The sequence below is a fragment of the Neolamprologus multifasciatus genome, chromosome 14 (genome assembly GCF_963576455.1).
Source record: "Neolamprologus multifasciatus chromosome 14, fNeoMul1.2, whole genome shotgun sequence".
Lineage (NCBI taxonomy): Eukaryota > Metazoa > Chordata > Actinopteri > Cichliformes > Cichlidae > Neolamprologus > Neolamprologus multifasciatus.
The window spans coordinates 40,046,736-40,072,628 of record NC_140452.1 but is presented as its reverse complement, the minus strand read 5'-3'; the positions used below and the strand labels follow the sequence as shown (position 1 = coordinate 40,072,628).

The window sequence follows — 25,893 nt, the reverse complement described above, 5'->3', positions numbered from 1 at the left end:
TTCTTCTTTCTTTTTGTGTGATGAGAAAGAAATTATTTTATCTCTCATCACAGCTTTCCCTTCTTCCCATAGAACAGAAGCTGATGTTCCGAGAGTGTCATTAAAGTCTAAATATGAAGTCCACTCTTTTTTAAAATATTTAATAAAGTCTTCATCTTTGAGCAGCAATGTATTGAATCTCCAGTTTTTACTTGGTGTAGCGTTCTTCTTATGTATTAGTGTTAAAGATACAGTAGCATGGTCACTGACAGCTATAGGGTGAATCTCAGTGTCTGAAATATCACTCAGCAGTGAGCTGCTGACTAGGAAATAATCCAGACGAGAGTAGGAGTGATGGACATGTGAGGAGAAAGAATATTCCTTACTGTTGGAGTGAAGGGAGCGCCATGCATCACAAAGGCCAAAGTCGCTCATATACTGTTCGATTATATTTGTGGACTGCCAATTGCACTGAGTTCCTGTTGTGTTGAGCCTATCCATTTCTTCATTTAGTCCAAGGTTGAGGTCGTCTCCAAGAATAAGTGTGCAATCAAGGTGTTCAGAGAGTGCACTAAAAAATCCGTGGAAGAATGAGGATTCATCAACATTTGGACCATATATACTTACAATACATAGCTTTTTGTTAAATACTGATAATTTAATAATAAGGAATCTAGCCTCTGGATCTATAACTGTATCGAGTACTATAAAATTAACATTTTTATGTATTAAATTTGCTACTCCCCTTTGTCTAGAATTATAACAGGCTGCAAACACATTAGGAAACTCAGGTGTTTTAAGTTCGTTTAAACCTGTGACAGGCCTGTGAGTCTCTTATAATAAAACAACATCTGCCTGTAGTTTTTTAAGCTGGTTAAATATCTTTAACATTTTTTCTCTGGTGCCAGCTCCATTTACATTCCATGTGACAAACCTTAGTGTGCCCATAATTGTGTGTGTATGTCTAATGATGTACGCTGGGTGTTTCGTTTAGACGAAGAGAATGTGGAGACATCACTTGTTTGTAAATAGAAAGAGAAAACAAAATGTGTGGTGAGAGGCTCCATAAGTCTGACTATGTGTGTGTATATTCACTAATATGAACAAGCGTGGCTTGCGTGTGTGTCCTATAAGTCTGTGTGTGCTGTGAGGCTGTTGTAAATGTGCTGCCGTTGAGCACATGTTTTTTGCGTGATCGTGGTGAAATAGAGGGTGTTGTTTGTAGGTGAGTGGGGAGAAAAAAAACCCCACGAGAACAGTAAGCGACAACAACAAAAAAGAAAAGAAACAGAAACATTCCAATTAAAGCAATGACGGAGGGTGACGGTGTTATATCGGCTATGACATCATACTGATATTACAAGGTTAAACCCATGTTAAAGGAGAGAGTGTGAATGAATAAGAAAAGAGTGTAGCGGGTTCTTATCTGGAGTGCAGTCAATATAACCACGGAGTGGTGCCGGGGTCGCAGTAGAGCTGTCCGTCCACGTAGAGCCGGTGTTCCAGATCTACTGGCGTTTAGATCTAGTGGCGTTTAGATCTACTGGCGTTTAGATCAACTGGCGTTGGTCGAACAGATGTGTGGCAGTCTTGCGTTTCAGGAGCTGCTACCGACAAACCAGCAAAAAAAAAACGCCAAATGTGTCATCTGTGACACTTGTGAGGTTATCTCAAACACACTCCGTCAGTCTTGATGCTGTTGAACAACAAAATGTTTAAAAATGTGGCGAGTTTACCTGTTGATATCCTCATGCGCGACGCGATCGCGAAAACAGCAAACAATTAACACCACGCCGATGTTGTTCACAGGACAGCAGGAGTAAACGATCGGGAGACTCTTGTCGTCGTTATCGTCCCCCTCGCATGTTTTATTTCTCCAGTTTCAGCGTGTTTGCTTCACAACTAAAGCGTGCAGTTTACTTTGTGTGCACTAACATGGACTCGAATCAACCAGCGCCACCTCTGGCCAAGTGCCACAGCCTACAGCCAGATCGACTTGTGACACACATCTGCAGCACGTTTGAATTTGTTTCATGCACAGCACATTTGTACCTTTCAATTGTGTCTGTTTGTGCGTCATGCAAATAAACCTATGAAATGACACTAATATTTCACTAGTGTTGTAACATCACATGTCGTTAGAGTAGTCTGCCTGTGTCTTTTCTCTGCAAACAAACATTTTAGAGTTGGTTGTTATATACAGTCTGTATAAGTATGGTTAATCTAATGAACATTTGTAAGGAGAAGGCAGTTACTGTGAATGTACAGCAGGTGATTAGTAATAAACAGTCAGACAATGACTCTGACAATCTCATTCAATCTTGCAGATTGAATGCACCTTCTGCGGAAAGTGGTACCACACAGTGTGTGTGGACTTCCCCTGTGCAGAAGGCACAAATGTTGTGGGTGCTAAATAAACAGAAAAAATTGATCCCTGTTGTCTTTGCTTACTGATTGTTTTTAGTGTTGACAATCCACATTGCTGCCATTGCATCTTTCAACTTGTTTGTGGGTAGATTTGGATGTACCAGGGGTACCAGATGTGTCACAAGTTAATCTAGTAGTAGGCTATGGTATTTGGCCACAGGTGGCAGCAGTGGACTGACCTCCATTGGAGACTGCTCCAGCTGCTATGTGATAGTGGATCTGCTACCAATTGAAGATCATATGCAAGTTTTGGAAATTAACCCTTGTATTATGTTGAAAAACAAAAAAATGACGTTGATTTTGTTGCGGGTCATTTTGACCCGTACTGTGTAAATCCACTCAGAATTGTCAAAAAACTGCAATAAAACAATAGCAACTTTATTTCCCATGAGATAAACATGTAGAACACAGACATACAACAGTTAGATTTTCCATAACTATTTTACAAACAATTTGGTAAAGGTTGTTCGTTCTTACAAACACATTTCTTTTGAACTTGCCCAACGTTCTCAGTTTTTCAAAGTTCAACATTTTCAATTTTGTCCACATGATGGACAGAATGTAACTGTGTGCTTTCTGCAGATGTACTTCTTGCATTTCTCACAAAAAGTGCTTGTTTTCAAATAGGAATCTTCCTAACTAAGATTTAAAACAAAAGATTTCTACATCTCCTCCAGTCTCAAAAACAGATGACAAACCAATCGACACACCTGAGTCACTCACTTTCTTAAATCCATTCACTCTCACTGGCTCTGTTTATTACTAATCACTGTGTAACTGTGAACTGTGAATGAAATTGTCAGAGTCATTGTCTGACTGTTTAATCACCTGCTGTACATTCACAGTAACTGCCATCTCCTTATAAATGTTCATTAGATTAACCATACTTATACAGACTGTATATAACAACCAACTCTAAAATGTTTGTTCGCAGAGAAAAGACACAGGCAGACTACGCTAACGACATGTGATGTTACAACACTAGTGAAATATTAGTGTCATTTCATTCATTTCAAAGGTTTATTTGCATGACGCACAAACAGACACAATTGAAAGTTACAAATGTGCTGTGCATGAAACGAATTCAAACGTCCTGCAGATGTGTGTCACAAGTCGATCTGGCTGTAGGCTGTGGCACTTGGCCAGAGGTGGCGCTGGTTGATTCGAGTCCATGTTAGTGCACACAAAGTAAACTGCACGCTTTAGTTGTGAAGCAAACACGCTGAAACTGGAGAAATAAAACATGCGAGGGGGACGATAACGACGACAAGAGTCTCCCGATCGTTTACTCCTGCTGTCCTGTGAACAACATCGGCGTGGTGTTAATTGTTTGCTGTTTTGCTCGCCACATTTTTAAACATTTTGTTGTTCAACAGCATCAAGACTGACGGAGTGTGTTTGAGATAACCTCACAAGTGTCACAAATGACACATTCGGAGTTTTTTTTTGCTGGTTTGTTGGTAGCAGCTCCTGAAACGCAAGACTGCCACACCAACGCCAACCAACGTTCGACCAACGCCAGTTGATCTAAACGCCAGTAGATCTGGAACACCGGTCCACGGCAATGACGGCGCGGGAGCCTCTCTGGATGAAGCTACGTCAAACTGGGAACAGGACCTTGCGTCGTTCCAGGATCTCTTTGGGGAACTGGTCGTTCACGCTGAAGTCCATTCCTTTCAGCTCCCTGCCGCGACTCTTCACCTGTTCCTTCTGTTTGAATTGGCCGAATTTGGCCACAATTGGACGTGGTCTCCCAGTCGGCGACCTCACGGCCCCCAAGCGATGCACTCTTTCGAAGGCGATGTTCTTTACGGTGTCCTCCGGCAGCTTCAGGTGGGTTTTAATGAAGCTTTTCACCGTTGCTTCCGCGTCCTCTCCGGCAGATTCCGGAATACCAGAAAACACAAGGTTGTCTCGCATGCTACGGGCTTGTAGATCGATAACGGATTCTTGAATTTTTTTATTTTCTATGTTTAACTGGGTCACGTTATCGGTTAGAGATTTGACCGACTCCCGTAGCGTAGCAGTTTCAGCGGCAAGCGTTTCTGCTGGCTGAATTCCAGGGATTCTTTGAGAGATTTAAATTCCCAGTGTGAAATCTCCACCAGGGACAGCCTCGCATCAAAACTGGACAATCGCTTGTCGATTGACTCCAGGATGTCTGCAATGTCTTTGCCGGTGTTCTGACAAACCATCCTTCTTTGGCAAAACGTCCTACCATAAGTAGTTTATGCACATTTCTGCTGTCACAGAGTAATTCCAGCACCAATTTAAGTAGGTATGACGGTTTGCCACTTAACTTTGCCCCTCAGAGTATGCTTGTAGCTCATATGCATACAGCCAGGATGGTTTGCCACTTCATTTTACCCGTTAAAGTATGCTTGTAGGTAACATTCACAAAGGTAGCATGGTTTGGCACTTAATTTTACCCGTCAGAGTATGTGTGTAGCTGTCATTAACAAAGGTAGAATGATTTGCCACTGAATTTCAGCTGTTAAAGTACGCTTCTAGCTCATATTCAGAAAGGTAGGATGGTTTGCCACTGAAATGTAGCTATTAAAGTATGCTTCTAGCTCAGATTAGCAAAAGTAGGACGATTTGTCACAAGATTTTAGCAGTTTCAGTATGCTTGTAGGTGACATTCACAAAGGTAGGTTGGTTTGGCAGTTAATTTTACCAGTCAGAGTATTTTTCTAGCTAATATTCACAAAGGTAGGACAATTTGCCACTGAATTTTGTGTTGTGCGCATGCGCAGAAACAACGGGTAGGATGGTTTGCCAGGTAGAATGGATTCCCAGAACACCGGCAGGCAATGTTGTGCCGGGGGAGTCTGCCGGGCGACATCTATTCGATGATGGTGTCTTAATTTTGGCTGGGGAAGATGCACTCTGAGCCTTCTTCATTACTAAAGCACCGGTCGATGTAATCTTGGAGAGCGTCTAAACTCTCCCCGTTGTCCTCCAGGGTGTTAGACATGATAGGACGGATGTTGTTAGTTATATGACAATTGATTAGTTTATTTGGCAATACTGAAGCTTAAAGAAACTTTGTTAAATTCTATGCTACCATTCGCTTTTTTTCCACCATATCTCTGGCGTCTGACGTCACCTACAACATGGGTCGCTTACCTTTTCCCGTCACTTCCCTCGCTAATTTCTAAGTACATTTAATGACAAAGACACACACACGCTTGAACTTGACAATCTTGCTCTTTTTCTCTATCACATTCGCACACACGTACACCAATATCAGAATAAGATTGTTGATTGCATTTTCGAATTCTTGTGTTCCAGGTGTCTGTTTCTCTTACAAGCTTCTGCCTGTCCTGAAAACCAAGATACACAACAGTGCAGTTCAGATCATAATTCTAATTTCCGAAGCAGCCAGGCAGGACAGCCAAAAAAAGTTAAATAATTTAAAAAACAAAGAAAAAAAACAAAACAGTTTTTTAAAAATCAGCAACAGTATTATGGCACATAGTCACACGATGCAAAGTCTGAAGTAATAGTAGTTCAAGCTACCAGACAGACAACTTGCGTATCTTACACTCAGAGATAAAGACTTTATATAAAGGACCCGATGATTCCACAGGTTTATTTGGCAATAACTCTCACTCTCACATATGTATATACTTCTGTGACTATACACTTTCCAGTGGGCTCCAGCCCACTGTTCTCCACTCCAAACCTTACATACCTCTTCTGGGCCTCAGCAGCTACTGAAATAGGGACGGCATGGTTAGCATGATGGATCTCAGCTGTGCCAGGCAGCCTTCCACATCACTGTCCCCTGAACCCACTGCTCCGCCCCTCCCCTGCAGCTGAGCCACAAAACACACCCTGCCACAGCAACATGCTCATTATTTTGCACAGAAATGACAAATTAATGTATGCATAACACTAATGACAATTTTTAAATATTTATTTAATTGACTTTACTCTGTCAAAACATTTCAAATGAAATTAAGAATGGTGATGTTTATACCCATTTTGAACTTTAAATGTAGTTTAAAATTTGAACTTGACTTAGAATGCACAGGTTTTGACTTTGAACTTTGCCTTCAGCCACAGTGAAAACTAAAAATGACTTTACTGCACTTCAGATTTTACAAATGGATTCACAGCCATACTTAACTAATTTCTTGGCTGATTCTGTATTTAATTGTGTGTGCCGCCCAGGTGGGAACTATCGTGGTGTATTTGCCCTGGGTCTGGTCCAGGGTGAGTGGAAGATGTATGTAAAGGGCCCACTCGACAGGGAAGAATGCAACCTCTACAACATCAACGTCACAGCTAGTGATGGATTGTTTGTTTCCCAAGCAACAGTAGAAGTGACAGTGGTAGACACCAATGACAACAGCCCAATCTGTGACAAGGTGAGAAATAAAGTTGTGTATTTTTTTGTTTTGTTTTTCTACGTAACTGATTTGGCATAACTAGTTGTGTCCGTGTGTGTGTGTGTGTGTGTGACTGCAGGTTATGTATACTGCCTACATTCCAGAGGACCTCCCAGTCACTAGTGTTTTGTTGAGGGTTGGAGCTACAGATGCTGATATGGGTATCAGTGCTTGGATTCAGTACTCTCTACATGGTCCTGGATCCCAAGACTTCACTATTGACCCAGACAGTGGTATGGATGCAGACCAACTTTAAATACACACTTTTTCTCTCAATTAGCATGAATCGCAACTTAATCATACACAAGCCAAATGTCATCCCCCCGTTTGGCTCCATCACAATGTTTCATATCTTGTTTTAAACCTGTCCAGGTGAGATCAAGTCATCTGTGCCTCTGGACCGTGAGATGACACCTAGTTATCAACTGGTTGCCCAGGCTACTGACGGTGGTGGGCGGTGGTGCCGTGCTGTGGTGTATCTGACAGTAACTGATGTGAATGACAATCCACCTATTTTCACCCAGTCTCAGTACACCACCAGCGTCTATGAAGACACAGTCACCAAAGCTCTACTTACACGTATCCAGGCCATAGACCCTGATGAAGGTGATACACTAGGCAACTGTTTATATTATCACTACTACAAGTACTGCTTCCATTGCTAATCTGCATCACAAGAAACCAATTACTCAAGGTGCAACTAATGGAGCAACATCAAAAAAAAATTAGCAGTATTTAATATAAATGAGATACACAACATACCTAATTGAAATTTGGCTCTTTCTGAAGTGCTCAAGCTTTCCAGCACTCCTTTTGGATCACTCCCCGGAATTCTCACAAAAACACAAAAAATGTCAAAAATGTCATTAAGCATGATACAGATCATGCTTGCGACCTGATGTGTCTTCTCTGGGTTTGAACCATGAGGAAGAGTTTGGTCATGCTGAAAATGAAAGTTGGATTAGATTGACACAGAGGTCCTTGCTTGTGGACTGTTGTGAACTTGCTTTCATGAAGCAGTGTGAAAATAGCAACCTTCATGCTGGAAGGCACAAATCATTTCACAAGGAGACAACCTTTAAGGAAAAACCATTTTGAAATATTTTTATCAGCAGGGCTGCACATAAGTGGTCCGCAGGTACACATTCGCTGTCAAAATAAAAGACGCGCACCAGATAAGAAGTTGGAACGCGCGTTTGTGTACATAAGATGTTCTGGAGGAGGACAGACATTTGTTCAGAACTCTTAAAGCTGTCGAAGAAGCAAGCTCCACAAGCAATTACTTTGGTGTTCCTCCACCGCAAAAGAAGCGCGTATTCCCGGAAATTCCGAGAAATTCCGTAAGCAAAGTAATTGCTTACATCTTTAAAACATCGACATCTTTAAGAGTTCTGAACAAACGTCTATCCTCCTCCAGAACATCTTATTTACGCAAATCCGCGTTACAGCTTATCTGGTGTGCGTCTTTTATTTTGACAGCAAATGCGTACCTGCGGATCACTTATGTGCAGCCCTGTTTATCAGACATTTCCAGACACGTTAATTCAAAACCTGCATGAAGTGAAAGAAGCTAATGCAAAACCAAACAGTTCTTTTAGAGAAAAATAGTAACAGGGAAATGTTAATATAAAAGCTTACCTAATATACTGTAGTGCTAAAAAGAAGTTAAACTAATTCTATACAAATTTTGAAGTGCTTAAAATATTCAGTCTAATAGTTAATAGAGTTTTATAGAGGTTTTATGTCAGGCCATTAGTAAATAAATTTTTTATAACTGGGTATAAATCTCATATCGTCTCCTACAAAAAATAACAACATTTGGTAAGAAGACAAATCCAAGCACTGGCAAACGTGTTGTTTTCAGTATACTGAGGCCCAAAGCTTCACCCTTTTCTTTTGACATTGCTGTAGGTCCGGGGCGTATGGTGATCTATTCCCTGGCTGACTCTGCAGGAGGATTTTTCTCTATCGACAAATACTCAGGCATCGTGGTCCTGGAACGAGTTCTCGACCGTGAAATCCAGCCATTTTATCAGATAACAGTTTGTGCATCTGATCAAGGCTCACCACTCCCACTCTACTCACTGGTCAATGTCACAATTACTGTCCTGGACATCAATGACAATCCACCTGTGTTTGAGCGACGTGATCAGTTGGCATCTGTGCCAGAAGATGTGGGAGTAGGTACTGAAGTTCTGAGAGTTTACGCTGCCAGCAAGGACATCGGGACTAATGCTGAGATTACTTACAGTATCCGATCAGGGAATGAGCACGGAAAGTTCCACATTCATCCACTCACTGGTGAGTGAGGGACACCCTCTCACTTTGTGTAGGTGTTACAGTATTAGGCTGTGCTTTTAATTGCTCTTACAGTTTCTAAGATGTTATTTATCTGTATCTTTCTCTAACTTGATTTATATCAGCTTTCACTATGCTATGTTGACTCACAACATTATCTGTTGTTCTTAGGACCATTAAAAATCTGTCACAGATTTTCATCATAAGGTAGAATGTGCATGAGCATCAGTGAATATCAAGGCTTGGCCATACAAATTGCCCATCAATATTGTAATTATAACAATAATAATGATAGTTTATTTGTACTGCAATTTTAAAAACCAGGGTTACAAAGTGCTTTTCAGAAACAATGAAAAAAGAACAATCAAAGGATAAAAATAAGAAATCAATTAAACTATTTATGCAGCACTCAAGTCTAATCTTAAAATCAGAATAAGATACAATTCTAATTTAATATGGTTCCAGTTTTAGTGAGTAAAAAACAAAACATGTTATATATTTTAGGTTCTTCAAAATAGCCACCCTTTGCTTTGATTACTGCTTTGCATACTCATGGCATTCTCTTGATAAGCTTCATGAGGTAGTTACTTGAAATGGTTTTCCAACAATCTTGAGGACTTTCCAGAGATGCTGACAACTTGTTGGTCTTTTTGCCTTTACTTTGGAGTCTGTCATCCCAAACCATCTGGTTTAAACCCCATCATCCCAAACCAAATGGTTTGGGATGATGGGGTTTACGTCAGGTGACTGTGAAGCTCAGGCCATCTAGCAGAGCACTCCATCACTCTCCTTGGTTAAACAGCCCTTACACAACCTGGAGATGTGTTTGGGATTTGTCCTGTTGAAAAATATATAATGGTCCAACTAGAGTTGGATGTCTCGACGGACTTTGGTCTTGGTCTTCTTTTGGTCTCGGATCCCTCGGTCTTGTCTTGGTCTCGTTGTCTCGGTCTTGCTTTCTCAGATCGACACAGTGCTCGGGAGATTTGGAGTCAACCATCAGCGAGGCGGGGGGTGGCTTACTGGGCTTAAGCCCGGGTCATTTTTTCAGAAACCCGGGGTCTTTTGGAGTGTAATTTGTTTCATAGATAGATGCCTGACTGACAACTGTGTAAAACAAAAACTACACACAATATTCCAAGCAAATAGCGCACAGTCATAAATTCCCCCTAATTCTCGTATGATTTTTTTTAACTTTCATCAAATTTAGGAGTACATATACACTAAGTTTATTGTTAATTAATAAGAAAACTGCAGATGATTCCATTCTGAGCTTAAGAAGCTTCTGATAGGTTCGTAGAGTCCATGTGAGTAAATTGGTGGCACACCTGTGGTACACCTGTAGAGCCTTTTTCTTAGACATGGTAAAATCAAGAGATATCAACCAAAACACCAGGAAAAGAATTGTCGACCTCCAAGTGTGGCTCAATTTTGAATACAATTTGGGTGCCATTTGCAATTAAGAAATACAGAAAATTTCTCTCTTTACTCTTAAATTTAACAAATATGTTTTTTATATTTATCTAAAAAAATAAACATTTAGTCTGATTTGATGTGTTGGGAAGCACTAATGTAACAAAGTGTTCCGCAGGTTTCCTCTGTGGTGGCCATCTTGTTTTCCCAGTAAAGAGGAGGCCTGCCTCAATTGCACCTCTTTTATAGGCCAGTCTGAATTGAGAAGACTTTAGAGTATTTAAAGTGGGCAGGAAATGGATTGGGGACCATTTTTGAGAAGTTTCTGTCTGTATGTGCATGATATTGGCAAGAGGCAATAAAGGAAATTGGCAGCTGAAATGTGTGGCTTACACTGGCAACAACATGAGAAAACAGACCCCTGCTCCAGACAAACAAGAAAAAGATCCATATGAGGTGGATCTGTCTCATGTGTATATAGCCTACACAGAGGAGAGTATGCAGCAGGCGCTGATAAAACTAGAGAGGCCCAGGACCTCTAAAAGTAGCAAGCCATCAGGCTCCGTACGGTCTGCAGGTTCACAGTTTGGGCAGCGGTTTGATCCTTCTGTCGTCTCTGCTGGAGTTTAACTGTGAACATCTTGGGTCCAATAATCTGGACTGTTCATATTACAGAAAACCAAGGGAAGAACCCATATCTCCTCTTCACTGTGTGTGAATGTGTGTGTGAATGGGTGGATGACTGGATGTGTAAAGCACTTTGGGGTCCTTAGGGCCCCTTAAAGCGCTATATAAATACAGGCCATTTACCATTTACCATTTCACCTAAAGGCCCTTTTCCTAGAGTAACTACTCGGATCGACTCGGCACAGTTCACCACATTCTTCAGGGTTTTCCATTAGGTTACAGTACCTGGTTCAAAATCATCCTCATCAGCCATTGCTCCTTCAGGTGGTGGATCAGGCTCAATTGTTTGTCTGCCTTCTCTTTCTTCCATGTCAGCAAGGGGGCTTTTCCTTGTCCCACAGTTTCTTCCACGTCCTACACCTCTCATTTAGCATGTTTTCTCCTTCATTCACAGGCGTAACCAAATCCCACTCCTGACACCACTGTTACGCAGAGAGGTGTGGTGAGGGAAATATCAGACTTCTCTCTATCTTAACTGAAGTAATTGCTTTATTGCCTCTTGTCAATATCATGCACATACAGACAGCAACTTCTCAAAAATGCCCCCCGTGCGTGTGTGTGTGTGTGTGTGTCTGTATGTATGTATATATATATATATATATATATATATATATATATATATATATATATATTTGAGATAGAGAGAGACAGATAAACTTCAAATTTATTTGTTTTTAAAAAGCTTTAGATAATTCACTTATGAGTTGAGGTTAGGCAGGCCATTCCCATTCCACAACTGAGGAGCTCTAATGGCAAATTGGTTTACGTGTTAGGTGGGAACAGTTAGCAGGTTTCTGCCTTCGGATCTAAGACTGTACACAGGAGTGATTGGAGCTGCAGTCTCTCTATCAAAGTTTGATAGTTTATTGTATAAAATATTGCAATAGGTTAAGTAGTACAAAAATAGAGCATTCATCTATATTCATCTGTAAACCTCATAAGTACATTCTCAGTACTATGATAATGTCTAAAGCATGACTGAAATTCAGAATTTAGAGATGTTGTTCTGACATAATACTTCAGGAAAATGAGGACAGAGCATCTTCTCCAAGAGTTTTGCTATAAGTAAGTGGTCTGTAATTAATTTAGTCAGAAGAAAGGCCATAATTTTGGACGAGTCCTGTTGCTTCCTATTTATTCCTATCTGTCTATTCCCTCCCGCTCTGTTGATCTGCTATACAGTACACCGTACAGGAGCAGCACTTCTAGTAAATGTTCTAGCTGAATATTTACTTAACTTTCTCTCTCCTCTAACCAATGCTCTTAAAAAAATTCCACCATTTGGTTCGGGGAATATCACCACGACAGGCACCAACTACCTTGTGGCCGCAGCTCAGTGCAGCAGCTTCGGCAATGGAGGTGCTGAACATGGTCCATTCGGACTCCATGTCCCCAGTCTCCCTCGGAATGCTGTTGAAGCTCTGCCAGAGGTGTGAGTTGAAGATCTTGCGGACCGGAGCCTCTGCTAGGCGTTCCCAGCACACCCTCACTGTACATTTAGGCGCACCAGGTCTGTCCTGTGCTGTGTCCTGTGTCCTGATCCAACTCACCACCATGTGGTGATCAGTTGACAGCTCAGCCCCTCTCTTTACCCAATTGTCTAAAACATATGGCCTCAGGTCTGGTGATACGATTACAAAATTGATCATTGACCTGTGGCCTAGAGTGTCCTGGTGCCACGTGCACTTATGGACACTCTTATGTTCGAACATGGTGTTCGTTATGGCCAAACTGTGGTTTGCACAGAAGTCCAATAACAAAACACTACTCTGGTTCAGATCCGGGAGGCCGTTCCTCCCAATCACACCCTTCCAGGTCTTGCTGTCATTGCCCACATGAGCATTGAAGTCTCCCAGTAGGACAACGGAGTCCCTATGAGGAGCACCCTCCAGTGCCCCACCCAGGGACTCCAAGAAGGCTGGGTACTCTGAACTGCCGCTCGGCGCATAAGCGCAGACGACGGTCAGGACCCATTCCCTGACCCGAAGGCGAAGGGAACAAACCCTCTCATCCACTGGGAGAAACCCCAACATACCAGCAGCAAGCTGAGGGGATACCGAGATACCCACCCCGGCCCGCCGCCTCTCACCATGGGCAACTCCAGACTGAGACAGAGCCCAGCTTCTATCCAAGAGGCTGGTTCCAGAGCCCAGGCAATGCATTTAGGTGAGCCCGTATATATCTAGCCAGTACCTCTCAACCTCATGCACTAGCTCAGGCTCCTTCCCCATTCCATGTCCCAGTTGCCAGTCTTGGTAGCCAGGGTTCGGTCTGTCAGGACCTCCGCTCCTGGCTGCCGTCCGGCTCACATTGAACCCGACCTCTACGATGCCTCCTGGGGGTGGTGGGCTTGCAGGAAGATGGGCCCATGTCCCTTTTTTCGGCTGTGCCCGACCAGGCCCCATGGACCAAGGCCCAGCCACCAGACACTTGCCCTCGGGCACCCTCCCTGGGCCTGGCTCCAGGGCGAGGCCCCGGTAACCCTAAAAATAAATAAATATTGAGATATAGGTATAACTATGAATATAAAAGGACAACTATTTGTGCAACTATGTAGTGGTATTAAAAAGTGACACGGTGCATTAAGGTTTGATTAATTTTGTTCCACATGTGTGGGTCTGACCCAAGTGGAAGAATTACAGAGTCTGATAGCAGCAGGAAGGAATGATCTCCTGTAACGTTCCATCAGACAGCAAGGTTGAAGGAACCTATTGCTGAAACTGCTCTTCAAGTCATCCAGTGTGTTATGGATAGGGTGGGTGTCATTGTCCATGATTGCCAGCAGTCTTGTCAGCCTTCTGTTACTGATCACCTCCTCCAGGGTGGCGAGCTTCATGCCAACAACAGACTCGGCCTTCCTGATGAGTTTGTTCAGTCTGTTTGCATCCTTTGCTTTGATTCCTGCACCCCAGCATTTTTGAAATATCCTCATTAAAAAGAAAAGCAAAAGTAAAAGAAAGGTTGCATATTTCAAATATTTTTTAATCTTCTTTATTTTTTATCTTTATCTTCTTTATCTTGTAATATTTTTCATTATCAATTCAATTATTTTTCCTTGCCCATTGCCCTTGGTCTGGAGCTCCATTCAAGATCTTGGCTCATTGGGTGAGGATGATCATAAAAAACGTGGTTGATCTACCCAAAACTAAAGGAGGTGATTCGAGAATGACTTAATGTAAGCCACCGCTCCTCCATTTCAAAAGGAGCCAGTTGAGCTGGTTTGAGCATAAGGATGCCTCAATGACACCTGGTAGGTGGTGTGTTTCAAGCATGTCCTACTTAGGGTTACCCTAACCCAGGGCTTACTGGAGACAACAGATCTGTCAGCTGGCTTGAAAGTGACTTGATGTGGAAGTTGGAAGAGTTGGCCGGGGTAAGGGACTTCTATATTTAGACTGCTGCCCCCTGTGACCCAAACTTGGATACGTGGCAGAAATGGATGGATGGATGGATGAAAAATACTTAATTATGGTACACATGTCCTTCTAGAATTTACCAAATGTTTAAATGCCTTCTATTTAAGGGTTTTAAATAGGCTGTATAAACTATATAATGATGGTAAGTATTTATAGCAACAATATGAGCTCAGAAAGTAGAGCAGGTGATCCAATCGCTATAAGGCATTTCCCAGCCTCTCACAATCCGCACAAGACCTCCAACTGGTCAGTGCATTTGGCGGTGTGTAAGAGTGATTCGTTATTGATTGTAGGTATAGAATAAAATAAATGAAGTGTTGTGTGAAAAGGCAAATTTCGCTTATTGAGTCAATATGATTAGTAAAGCAATTTATAATCTCCCAGTTTGCTAACATTTTGAAATTCCAACCCATTACAAATGTCTATAATTATCTTCTCTTCCCCTTTCCCTTTCTCTTATTCAGGTGCCATTTTAGTTGCCCAGCCTCTTGATTATGAGACCTGCAGAGATTACTTCCTGACAGTAGAGGCTCGTGATGGTGGCACGCCCTCTTTGAGTGCCATTACTACTGTGAACATAGACCTAACAGATGTAAATGACAATCCACCCATGTTTAGCCACAGTGTCTACACTGCAGTGGTGTCAGAGGATGCCACTGTTGGCGAGCCTGTTGTTCAGGTATGTTTAAAGAATTAGTCAGGTTTTCGCTGCATGTATGTCTGAAGTAGTCGACTAGTCACTAATTGCAACTAGACTAATTTAATAGTTGACGCGTCGTTTGAAGTTTTGTAAGATCCTGAAAGACACAGGAATAAGTAGTAGGATTGAAGAGTGTAATAATGCACTAAAACGGAAGATGGCAGCAATGCATGTACAAGGATGCAGGCTGCCAATAAATGCCAAAGAAGAAGAAGCAGTCTCTGGTATCGTAGCTGTGTCCAAATTTAGGGGCTGCACCCTTCGGAGGCTGCATTTGTAGGCCGATTACATTACAGCAGGGGTAGGCAACCTTTCTGATGATGAGTGCCATCTAAAATTTCCTCAAAAGTCAATGTGCCATATGATTGCATTAGCAATAAATTTAATAACGCTCTGTATCAACAGTTACACACTATATAGAACAACTTTATAGTATTATATTTGTTCGCATATGTTGGCAGCTATCTGCGAATAGTTATCAGCTACTTTGAAACAAAAAAAAGACACTTTTTATTCATAACAAAAACTCCATAACAGCAAATGAACTGTACAACAGAAAATCCAAATGCTATTTATGGTCTTCTCACAACTATGATAAGAAAAATAAACTGGGCAAATATGGCATGTTTGTTAATACAAGGATACATGTTTATGTGATCTCAGGTCTCCCACTCAGAGACACAGGTCTCAGAGTATAGGCGCAAGTATAACTTGTCAGGTAGTGATGTCCAGCAGGTGAAAATGCAGCTCCATGAACACGCACAGCTATAGATTCCAGCTGCGTTTGTAGTTCTGCAAACTTTGACCCCCACAGAGTCAAGGTTGTCACTTCAATCAGCTGCATTTTGATGCCCTCTGTGTCCAGCCAGTTAATGTGAGGCAAAGCCAGCTGCTCATTAAAGCTTTCTGGTTTGATCAGAAAAGAGAACATTGGTCCATACACCTGAAAGTCACGGAAACACATTGCGAATTCTGTCTCAAGTCTACGGATGTATCCGTGTATTTACGTGGTGCTAATGCTGCGCTTAGCAGACAGCTCCTGAAGCTTTTGAGGTTTTGGAAATTTCAACATCACTTGCAAAAACTGCCAGCTAGCACGTCCCTCTCACCACTAAGTTATTTGTAGCCAATTACAAGTTGAATCTCGTAGTTGGGGTTGTTAGCTAAGATACCGTCATTAAGAAGCGGCACAACTTATGTGTCTATGCAAGCTAATTTGCGATGCACTGCTAGCCCGGCCATTTATTATTTAATACACCTTCTCAGATTAATTCACTGCTTGTCACACCCAGGGCTGGACTGGGGAAAAAAAATCAGCCTGGGCATTTTGACTAGAGACCAGCCCCCAGGTATTATAGGAAAAGCCATAAACTTAGCCATAACTTTGGCTGTAAGATTCAAATAACTATTTAATAAAAGCTAGACATTTTAAATGAGAATAAGAAAGAAAAGTATTTCTTTGTGCCCCCCTTTCCCTGTTAATGCCCTACCTGGCCCCCCTGGCAAAACTTTGCTAGACCCGCCCCTGCACAGTTACCAGCTGTCAGCTACTTAGAAAAGGATCCTCGTGTTATTTGTCTCTCAGAAACAGTTCATAACTTGCCTTCAACTCATTCATGTCACCTAAAAGTTAAACTTGTTTCTCCATCACAGCTCTGGTGATTCAGTAAGGACATCTCCTGGTTTCATCTTCATGTTTCCCTCTCACCAGATAACCAAACCGATATCATGACCAGCAGCTTTACAGCTGTGGCTCCAGCAAACATCAGCTGATACTAGAAAGTAATATTAAATAAATTCTAACAACAGCTGATCAAGCTTAAACGTGCTGCCGTTGTTTAGCGCGACATCCGCTGGTTTCCTCTTTCTGGCGCAAAGTGGGAGATAAACAAACAAGAGAGACAGGACTTCCGACAGAAAAGACGATCAGTTGATCATTGATCAGTTTAATAATTGAAGTAGCAACAGGAGAGGAAGGGGGTGAGAATGAGAGAAGAAGAGGCCGCTGCAGCGTAAAGACGCGGAATAACTCCAGCTTTGTGTCTTTTTCATTGTAGCTGAAGTACGGGACAAACTGCATTCCTTTTCACCTCAATACGAAATATTTTCTCTGAATACGAGACGATTCCCTTTTTTAGGGGACGGTTGGCAACTCTAATAATTAACCTTATGAAGAAAATAAAGTTCACTATCAGTAACATCATAGCACCCACCCAGCTGTATAGAAACTCCGTCATGCTAGCTAGTACCCAGCACAAAAAAGTCAGCATAACAAAAATAAACTACACCTAAACTTGGTTTATATCTGACCCAGATAGACTGCAGGTCATAACTTCTTACCTGAAGTTCAGTTCACCTGACACCCAGACGGCGTCCGCCTCGGGCCGCCTTGTACTTTCCCTCATCCACCTGCTGGCCTCCACCACTTGCTAATGTTACGGAATCTGTGAAAGCTCCGCGATAGCCACCACAGAAAGTAACAAATAACGACCCTATCTAAAGCCCAGTAACTATTTACGCATTCCTGATTTTGGCATAATAACTAGTTACCGTGCTCTTTACCACAATAATAACGTACTTGCTGTAACGCGTACTTAATAACGCATTAGTCCCTACACTGGTCACGACTCACTCGATAAAGCCTATCATTCAATATGAGAAAGCACGGGTAGGTCCGCTCGGCTTTAGGACGCACCAGGTGACCATCAACTACTATCACTTGGTTGAAGGCTGAGTATAGGGTGTCGTCCTGTATGGCTTTCTTAGCCCTTGGTAGCTGCTGGTTAATGTCCTGCTTAAGTGCGTTTAGCTCTTCTTTCATAGTTTTATTAAAATTGTCCTTAAAGTAAGCCAGGGTCCGACTTTAGTTTGGCCTTTAAGTTACTGATTTGTCAGCCGATTACCTTAATTTCCCCATGTAGGGACCAGCAAAGGCTGCCACTTCTCCACCGCCATGTTCCCTATTCATGCTAGCATGAATAGGGAACTCAGGGAGCGAGCCTGAGGGAAAAAAAATAGGGAAAAAAAAAAAAGAGAAGTTGTCAAATCAAGTATTTATTTGAATTTTAGGGGGAAATTCTGCTCTACTATCGGGAGTTCAGGTTTAGTCAGCCATCTCGCTCTAATGCCAACTGGAAGCCACAAAGCAGCTGTTCAAACGTCATCACCCAGAAAACTGTCCTTTTGAGGCGTTCCCACTCTGAATAGTGAGAGATGAGCTTGTTTAGTGGATATTAATGCACTTCTGTAACATCCATACTCATTACCTCTTTGATTTCAAAATATTTTTTCTGTATTTCTGTAATGATTTTGACATTTTAACATTCTGTGAAAGGACGCTGTTTTTCACAGTATAGAATATCGTATAGTATATACTGTATATACACATATACAGTATATACATGGCTTTTGGACGCCACTACTAGTATGAAAAGAGGAGTTTTTACTCATTTAAGGTGGCTTTTCATTTGCACCTTGTGATACACTTGTTGCAAATCTGCTTCCCTTTGGCCAGGGTGCTCTGTTCATTCTCACATTAACATATGATTTTGCTTCATCAGCATCCTTAATGGTGCCAAACAAAGGATCTGCAGCTGTTTTCGCTTGTCTGTTTATGAATCTGATCAGATCTGTACACTTTACTCTCCTTCTACTTGTTTCTTGAATGTCAAAGGCAGAAACTCTGCACATTTCTCTCATTTTATATTGCAGCTTCCACACAATAACTCTGAGATTAGTGGAGTTCTGAATCTTTTGTAGGTGACTGATGTCTTGTTACAACCACTGAGAAACAGGGAATAGCTATGAAGAGCCTTTCCATCATCGTTTAATGTGTGGCCAGTTGAATGCTTGGTTCATGTTGGCAGTTGCACTTCTCATTTCTTTACTATAATGATTAAACAGCAAACTTCTGGCCTCACTGTAGGCTTTATGTGCTGGCAACTTCTTACCAAATCTCTGGGTTTAACTCCAATACACTTTTCAAGGTAATGCAAACTGTCACTGCCCTGGACACCTTGACCTGGCTTCCTGAGGATAGGAGTCACTGAGGTGGCTTGAAGCTGGAAGCTGTTCCACTCCTGACTCCAGCGAACAGTTGATGTCAACTGTAAGAGGGCACAGAGCAGGTAGACATGCTCTGACCAATGTTGTCTGCATGGGGTCCAGGGTGCATGTGGAGGATGTGGACTGAAAGACCCACTTGGTGACCTGGGAAGAATTCACAGACGAAAAAGAGGAGAAGTAGCATGGAGTTAGATGTGCTACGGGGAATGCCGTCCTGAAATTGATGTGCAGGTGCCAGAAGCTATTGATGGATGGAGTTAATTTTTCTTGGAAAAAGTCCAAAAACGTATTGCAGAGGTCAGTGACACCTGAAAAGAGAGGTGGATCAATGGGGTGAAGTAGTTGGTTGATGGTGGAGAACACCAATCTGGGATGATTTTGCTGTTGGTGAGTGAGGGAAGAGTAATAATGAGTCTTGGCCTGAGAGAGAGCTGCTTAATAGGACCTCACATGGTCTGTATATGCCTCAAGGTGGACAGTGAGATCAGACCTTTTGTAGAGCCTCTCAAGTCGGTGGCCGGTGGTCTTTAGGTCACAGAGATGCGAGGTGAACCATGAGGCAGGGAAGGTAAAAGAGGCGACCCGAGTTTTATGGGGGACAAGACAGTTGAGGCTGCTAGATACGGCCGCATTATAATGGTTAGCAAGTGTGTCAACCATGTTGATGGGTGGGTCTGAAGCCAAGTGGGTTGCGATCAGATTGTTCAGGGCCAATGTACTGACAGCCTTAAACTTCCTGTATGGTATGCAATGGTACATTAAGTGCGCAGCCTAGGTACAGGAACAATAACAGAAAAGTACACACCAAGATAGTCAGAAACAGCAAGGTTCAAGCACTTCAGATTGGAAGTGGTAGTGTTGGAGGAGATAACTAGATCCAGCATGTGACAACAACAAAAACAATAGCAACAAACTTTATTTATATAGCACATTTAAAAACCAGTGGTGTACGAAAGTGCTTAACAAGAGGTTAAGATGAAGTAACAGGGAAGGATGAAAGCTATGGGCAAAGTACCAAACATGCTAGCAGGTTAAATGGCATTAAAAACACAGAAGCAAAAGAAATGCATATAAAAGCATAAAAGAACAATATGTGTAAAGGATAAAACAGTCAAAAATGTAAAAAATGATTAAAATAGTTAAGAATAGACCAAAGATAGAAATAAGCATTAAACTAACTAACAAACAAGCATTAAATGGTAGAAAAGGCGAGGCTAAATAAGTGGGTTTTTAACCGCAATTTGAAGGATTGAATGGAATCAGACTCGTGGATAACAATGGGGATGTTATTCCATAGATTGGGTGCAGCCAAGGCAAACGTCCGGTCACCTCTATAGTCTTCAACCGGGATCTCGGCTGTACCAAAAGTGACTGAGAAGATGATCTTACTTGGCGCTATATTGTTAATAACTCGTAAGTTGAGCAGCAGGATTTTGAATTGAATGCGATACTTAATGGGAAGCCAATGCAAGTCGGCAAGGACAGGGGTGATAGAGACACGCCGCCCACTACCAGTAAGGAGACGAGCGGCCGCATTCTGAACAATTTGCAGTCTATGGAGAAGAGTAGAGTTAAGACCAAAGTAAAGGGAGTTGCAATAATCCAACCTAAATTTCACAAAGGCGTGGATAAGCTTTTCCAGGTCTCTATGCGGGACATAATGTCTGGCCTTGCTAATAAGACGCAATTGATGGAAGCAAGTTTTGACAACAGAAGACACTTGCTTGTTGAGATTAAAAGAGCTATCCAAAAACACCCCCAGGTCACTAAGAGTGTCGGTGAGGAAACTATCAGAGGAACCAGAGGCACCACAGATTTGGCCACGAGGGATACTACTGTCAAACACGATGATTTCAGTTTTCCTGTCATTTAGGATGAGAGAGTTACCTGCGAGCCAATTTTTGACCTCACGCATGCACTCACAAAAACCGTGTAAAGACATAAAAAGTCCCACCTAACTCAGAGGTAACTGATGATCCTTTTAATATACTATGTGAAAGAGAGAGTCCAGAAGTCACAGAAGTGTCATTGGCGGACAAAGACCTACTGGAGTCGACATACAGTAAATGTTTAAGTCACCAATTAGGAGTGAGGCTGGAGACAAAGAGCAAAGAGAGGTGAAAATCTCAGACAACCATGACATGACCACAGTACAAACTTTATGGGGGCGATAGATGAAGATAACCTGGAGCTGTGTTGACACAGCCAGGGTGACATTAAAACACTCATAATAGGTAACACGCTGGATCTTGTTTTCTCCACCAACACTGCCACTTCCAATCTGAAATGCCTGAACCTTGCTGTTTCTAACCATCTTTCAGTCCACATCCTCCACATGCACCTTGGACCCTTCAAAGGAAGTCAATCTTGCTGTCAGTAATGGTATGGTGGATTAGCATTGTTTTATTGTTGAGCATTCAACGGCATGAAAGATGCACTATTTGTAGCTGATGATGAGACAGATGTGGAGGAAATGGTGCAGTCGATGCAAGTAACTTGTCTTAAGCTGCTCAACTAGTGGTAGTGGTAGTGTCATTGTTGTTGACTGGAACACCTGCCAGACAGAGAGAGAGCGACATTGTGCCAGTGCCTGTTAGACAGTGCAGAAGAATGTTCTGGACAGACAGCCTTATTAAAGCCTGTATTAAACCTTTTAACGATTTTTTTAAACTTCATTTGGCCTCTATCCTGGTTGTCAACCTGACGCTTTAAACCCTATCAGGTCTAGTATTATGTTGCCTCTGGTGGAACAGTTGACATCCTTTTGAAAGGCTGATAATGTTCTCTTCATGCAGACACAGGTAAATTCAGAAGTAATATAACAGTGGAATACTGGGCTAGCAGGCATTGTACAATTGATTATTGAATGTGCAACAAATTAACACGAGAAGTAATATGACTGCATTCCAGCAGCTATGAATCCCATATTTGGGCCATAGAAATGCTACTTCATAGAACCATGCCCAATATTGCACCACTTATCTTCTTGTCACTCACTAAATTATCTAACCCCCTAAAATGTTTCGAAGCCAGACCAGGCTGTTGTTGCATTTTGGTCTGTGAGTCCAGTCACCTTTCCATGGAAAGGTCATAATCAGTGTTCTAATCGTATAATTTTTTTCGCCCGGTGAGATTTTTGGACACCCTAGTGACAAGGAAGTTGAATAGTCCAGCCTAGAATTTATAAACCAGAAACATCCTCTGACACATGTTTCTGATTTTGGCATTATGGTGCTCATGAAAGAAGTCAGTCTTAATTATTATTATTATTATTATTATTTAAAGGACACTTTATTGGTCAAAACGACTACAGGCTTCCTCAAGCAGTACAAGATGCCATGGTAATGCCATTTACTGTAAGTATCTGGTTAGGCACTCTTTCTGAGAATTCTAGATGCCAAATATGATAATTTCAGTTTTGTCCTAATTTCAATGTCCAGAGTTAAACATCATTAAGACCTTTATGGCCTTAGAGCATCCTTGTAGTTTTTTTTGTGCCATCTGGGATTTATAGATGAATTTATAAAGATAACTGGGTATAATTGAATAGCAACTTACATGTATGTGGTGTTTTCTGATAGTATTAAATAAGGTAATAAGAAAACTATCGATCCTTGCACAGAACCCTGTTGAACACCATGATTAACTGTTTGTCTGAGAGATACTCATTAAATTTACCAACTGAATCTATCAGAAATGATTAAAACAAGTGCTATGTATTTCTTTTATTGCTGAAGGTATATTGTAGTCTTAGCAAAATGTTATGATTAACTGCAGTGAATACTACACTGAGGGCTAGCAGGACAAACACAAAGATGAGTCCACTTTTAGAAGCCATGCAAGGATACGTTGAGGACAAGTTTAAATCAGGACTAAAACAAAAATAAACTGTTCCTCTGCAATCATCATATAGCTGATACACAATTATTTCAAGAGTTTAAGTTACTAAAGCCTCATCTTTTCCATATTGTATTCTTCAGTATATTATAGAAACCTCACTACAGACAGCACTGCAATTGTTACCCAACCAAATATGTACTCTACTTAGTGTGTGTTTGTGTATGTGTGTGTGTATTTACAGCTGAAAGCAGATGATGTGGACAGTCAGCTGAATGGAGCCGTCCTCTACTCCATTGTCAGTGGAGACAGACACAACCAGTTCCTCATTGACCCACTCAGTGGAGTCATCAAGGTCAACAAGCAACTGGACCGTGAGACAGTGAGGACACACTTCTACATAGAAAAACATCCACTTATCCTCTGTGCAGTTTGGTTTGGTGAAATTATTGGAGACAGGCCAATTGCGTCATTCATTATTCCTTATTGGGTCTGTATAGATTATGATGTAGGCTATGTGATTGGCTGACACCATTACCTGTTTTTTTTATACTTGTATTTGTGTACTCTACAGTTTGACTCCCCAAACAACAGTTAGCTGTTGAGTTTCTGTCTATGAGTTGAGCCTGTCGTGGCAGATGGACACCCCCCGAGCCTGATTCTGCCACAGGTTTCTTCCTGTTAAAAGGGAGTTTATCCTTCCCACTGTCACCAAACCGCTTGCTGATTCTTGGTGTTTTCTCTGTATTGTTGTAGAAACTTTGCCTTACAATACGAAACACCTTGAGGTGACTGTTGGGATTTTGCACTATATATATATATCTTACTTCTTGCTACAATGTACAGTTAAATGTCTATGGATATGTCCTTCTACATGCAGCCTGTAGTTTTCCCTGTCTTTTTTGTGATCATTGAAATGCTCCAACAGTAACTTCTTTCGTCTCCTACAACCTACACTGAGTCAAGGGGGGCATCAGGGTCTGCCCCTGCAGAAATCCACTACTAGCTCCTTGATTTTCCTCGCATTGATCAGGCGATGGTTCCGCCGGCACCTGTCCACAAAATCCTGAATCCACTGTCTGTACACTGCTTGACTCATCTGTGATGAGTCCTCAAGGAACTTTTTTAGATGGCAGCCTAGACGGTTGATGGAAAAGTCTGGAGTGTAGAAAGTGAACAGGAATCGTGCTAGCACAGTTCTTTGCAGGGCACCCCGTACTGCAGACCAGGCTGTCAGAGATACAGCCCTGTGTCCTCACATACTGTGGGCAGCCAGTGAGTCCAGTATCAACTGGGACAGTAAGTGGTCTGCTCCTGACAGCCCCAGTATGTCCCTCAGAAGTAAAATGTATCCCATGATGCCACACAGTTGGTCTATGCAGTACCTCAGGAGCCTGGGGCTGATGTGATTCGGACCTGCAGCATTTCGCATCTTGATTAGGGCGATCGTGGCTCAAGAGTTGGGAGTTCGCCTTGTAATCGGAAGGTTGCCGGTTCGAGCCCCAGTTCGGACAGTCTCGGTCGTTGTGTCCTTGGGCAAGACACTTCATCCGTTGCCTACAGGCCCGATGGCGCCTGTGTCCGGCAGCCTCGCCTCTGTCAGTACACCCCAGGGTGGCTGTGGCTACAATGTAGCTGCCATCACCAGTGTGTGAATGTGTGTGTGAATGGGTGGATGACTGGTTGTGGTTGTGCTTCCCTGGCCGCTGTGTCTGTGGTGATGGTGTTCGCTCTGTGTTGTAGCGTCCTGATGACACCCAGTTTATGCTCCAGTGGATGATGAGAGTCAAACCTTAAATACTGATCCATATGCGTAGGTTTCCGGTACACATTAGCTTTTAGATGTCCCCCATTACTGATGGAAATCTCACAGTCTAAGAAGGCTAGCCTGCCACTTTTCATATCCTCCCTGGTGAATTTGATATGTTGGTCCACCGAGTTAATGTGATCTGTGAATTCTGGAACATCCTGAGATTTGATTTTCACCCAGGTGTCATCCACATACCTGAACCAATGACTTGGTGGTGTTCCAGGGTAGGATAGCAAAGCCCTCCTTTCCACTTCTTCCTTGTACAAATTAACCACGATGGGTGAAACTGGGGAGCCCATGGCATGCCCATGTTTCTGACTGACCCTTGTATGTGAAATAGTTGGAATAAACACACAGTTCAAACACACTTGGTTGGCTCTGAGAGTGGTCCTGTTGCTGAGGTTGGTGTCATCCTGTAATCTCTTACGAACTACCTCCAATGCTTCCGTGACTGGGATGCAAGTGAAGAGAGATGTACATCGTACGAGACTATGGTTCCAGTCTCCAGTATTATAAGTTAGACAGCACCAGGGCCTGTTACACTGCTACATGTTGTTTGGTGACATGCTGCAATACTAAAACGCAAAGAATGTGTGTTTCATTCATATTATGTCAGTGGTTGAATGGCAATAAAGCTGAGTCTGGGCCTGAAAAAAATAAAATAAAAACTTTGATGCAGTCAGGTGAAAACTTGTTTTCACAGCAGATTTTTGCTTATGCTGCCAGTGCTGTCGGTTCTGTATCTATACAGTTATCATACATATATGAACAGACAATGCCAGAAAAAAAATAGCTGTGTTAATTTGTTCCATACCTGCAGAGTCTTAGCTTTCATGGTCATCCATCTTTAACAGCTGATTAGCT

General features: G+C 42.1%; 1 protein-coding gene across 6 annotated transcripts in view; it reads left to right on the top strand.

Annotated features, from left to right (window-relative positions):
• Window positions 1-25,893, top strand: part of fat3a (FAT atypical cadherin 3a) — a 175,588-nt gene that overhangs the window by 119,334 nt on the left and 30,361 nt on the right. For all 6 annotated transcript variants that reach the window (XM_085184747.1, XM_085184748.1, XM_085184745.1 and 3 more), the window contains 6 exons: window positions 6,586-6,782; window positions 6,883-7,036; window positions 7,176-7,409; window positions 8,715-9,104; window positions 15,082-15,296; window positions 23,464-23,601. In XM_085184747.1, the coding sequence (XP_085040873.1) occupies window positions 6,586-6,782; window positions 6,883-7,036; window positions 7,176-7,409; window positions 8,715-9,104; window positions 15,082-15,296; window positions 23,464-23,601 (1,328 nt within the window). The remainder of the gene's footprint in view (window positions 1-6,585; window positions 6,783-6,882; window positions 7,037-7,175; window positions 7,410-8,714; window positions 9,105-15,081; window positions 15,297-23,463; window positions 23,602-25,893) is intronic.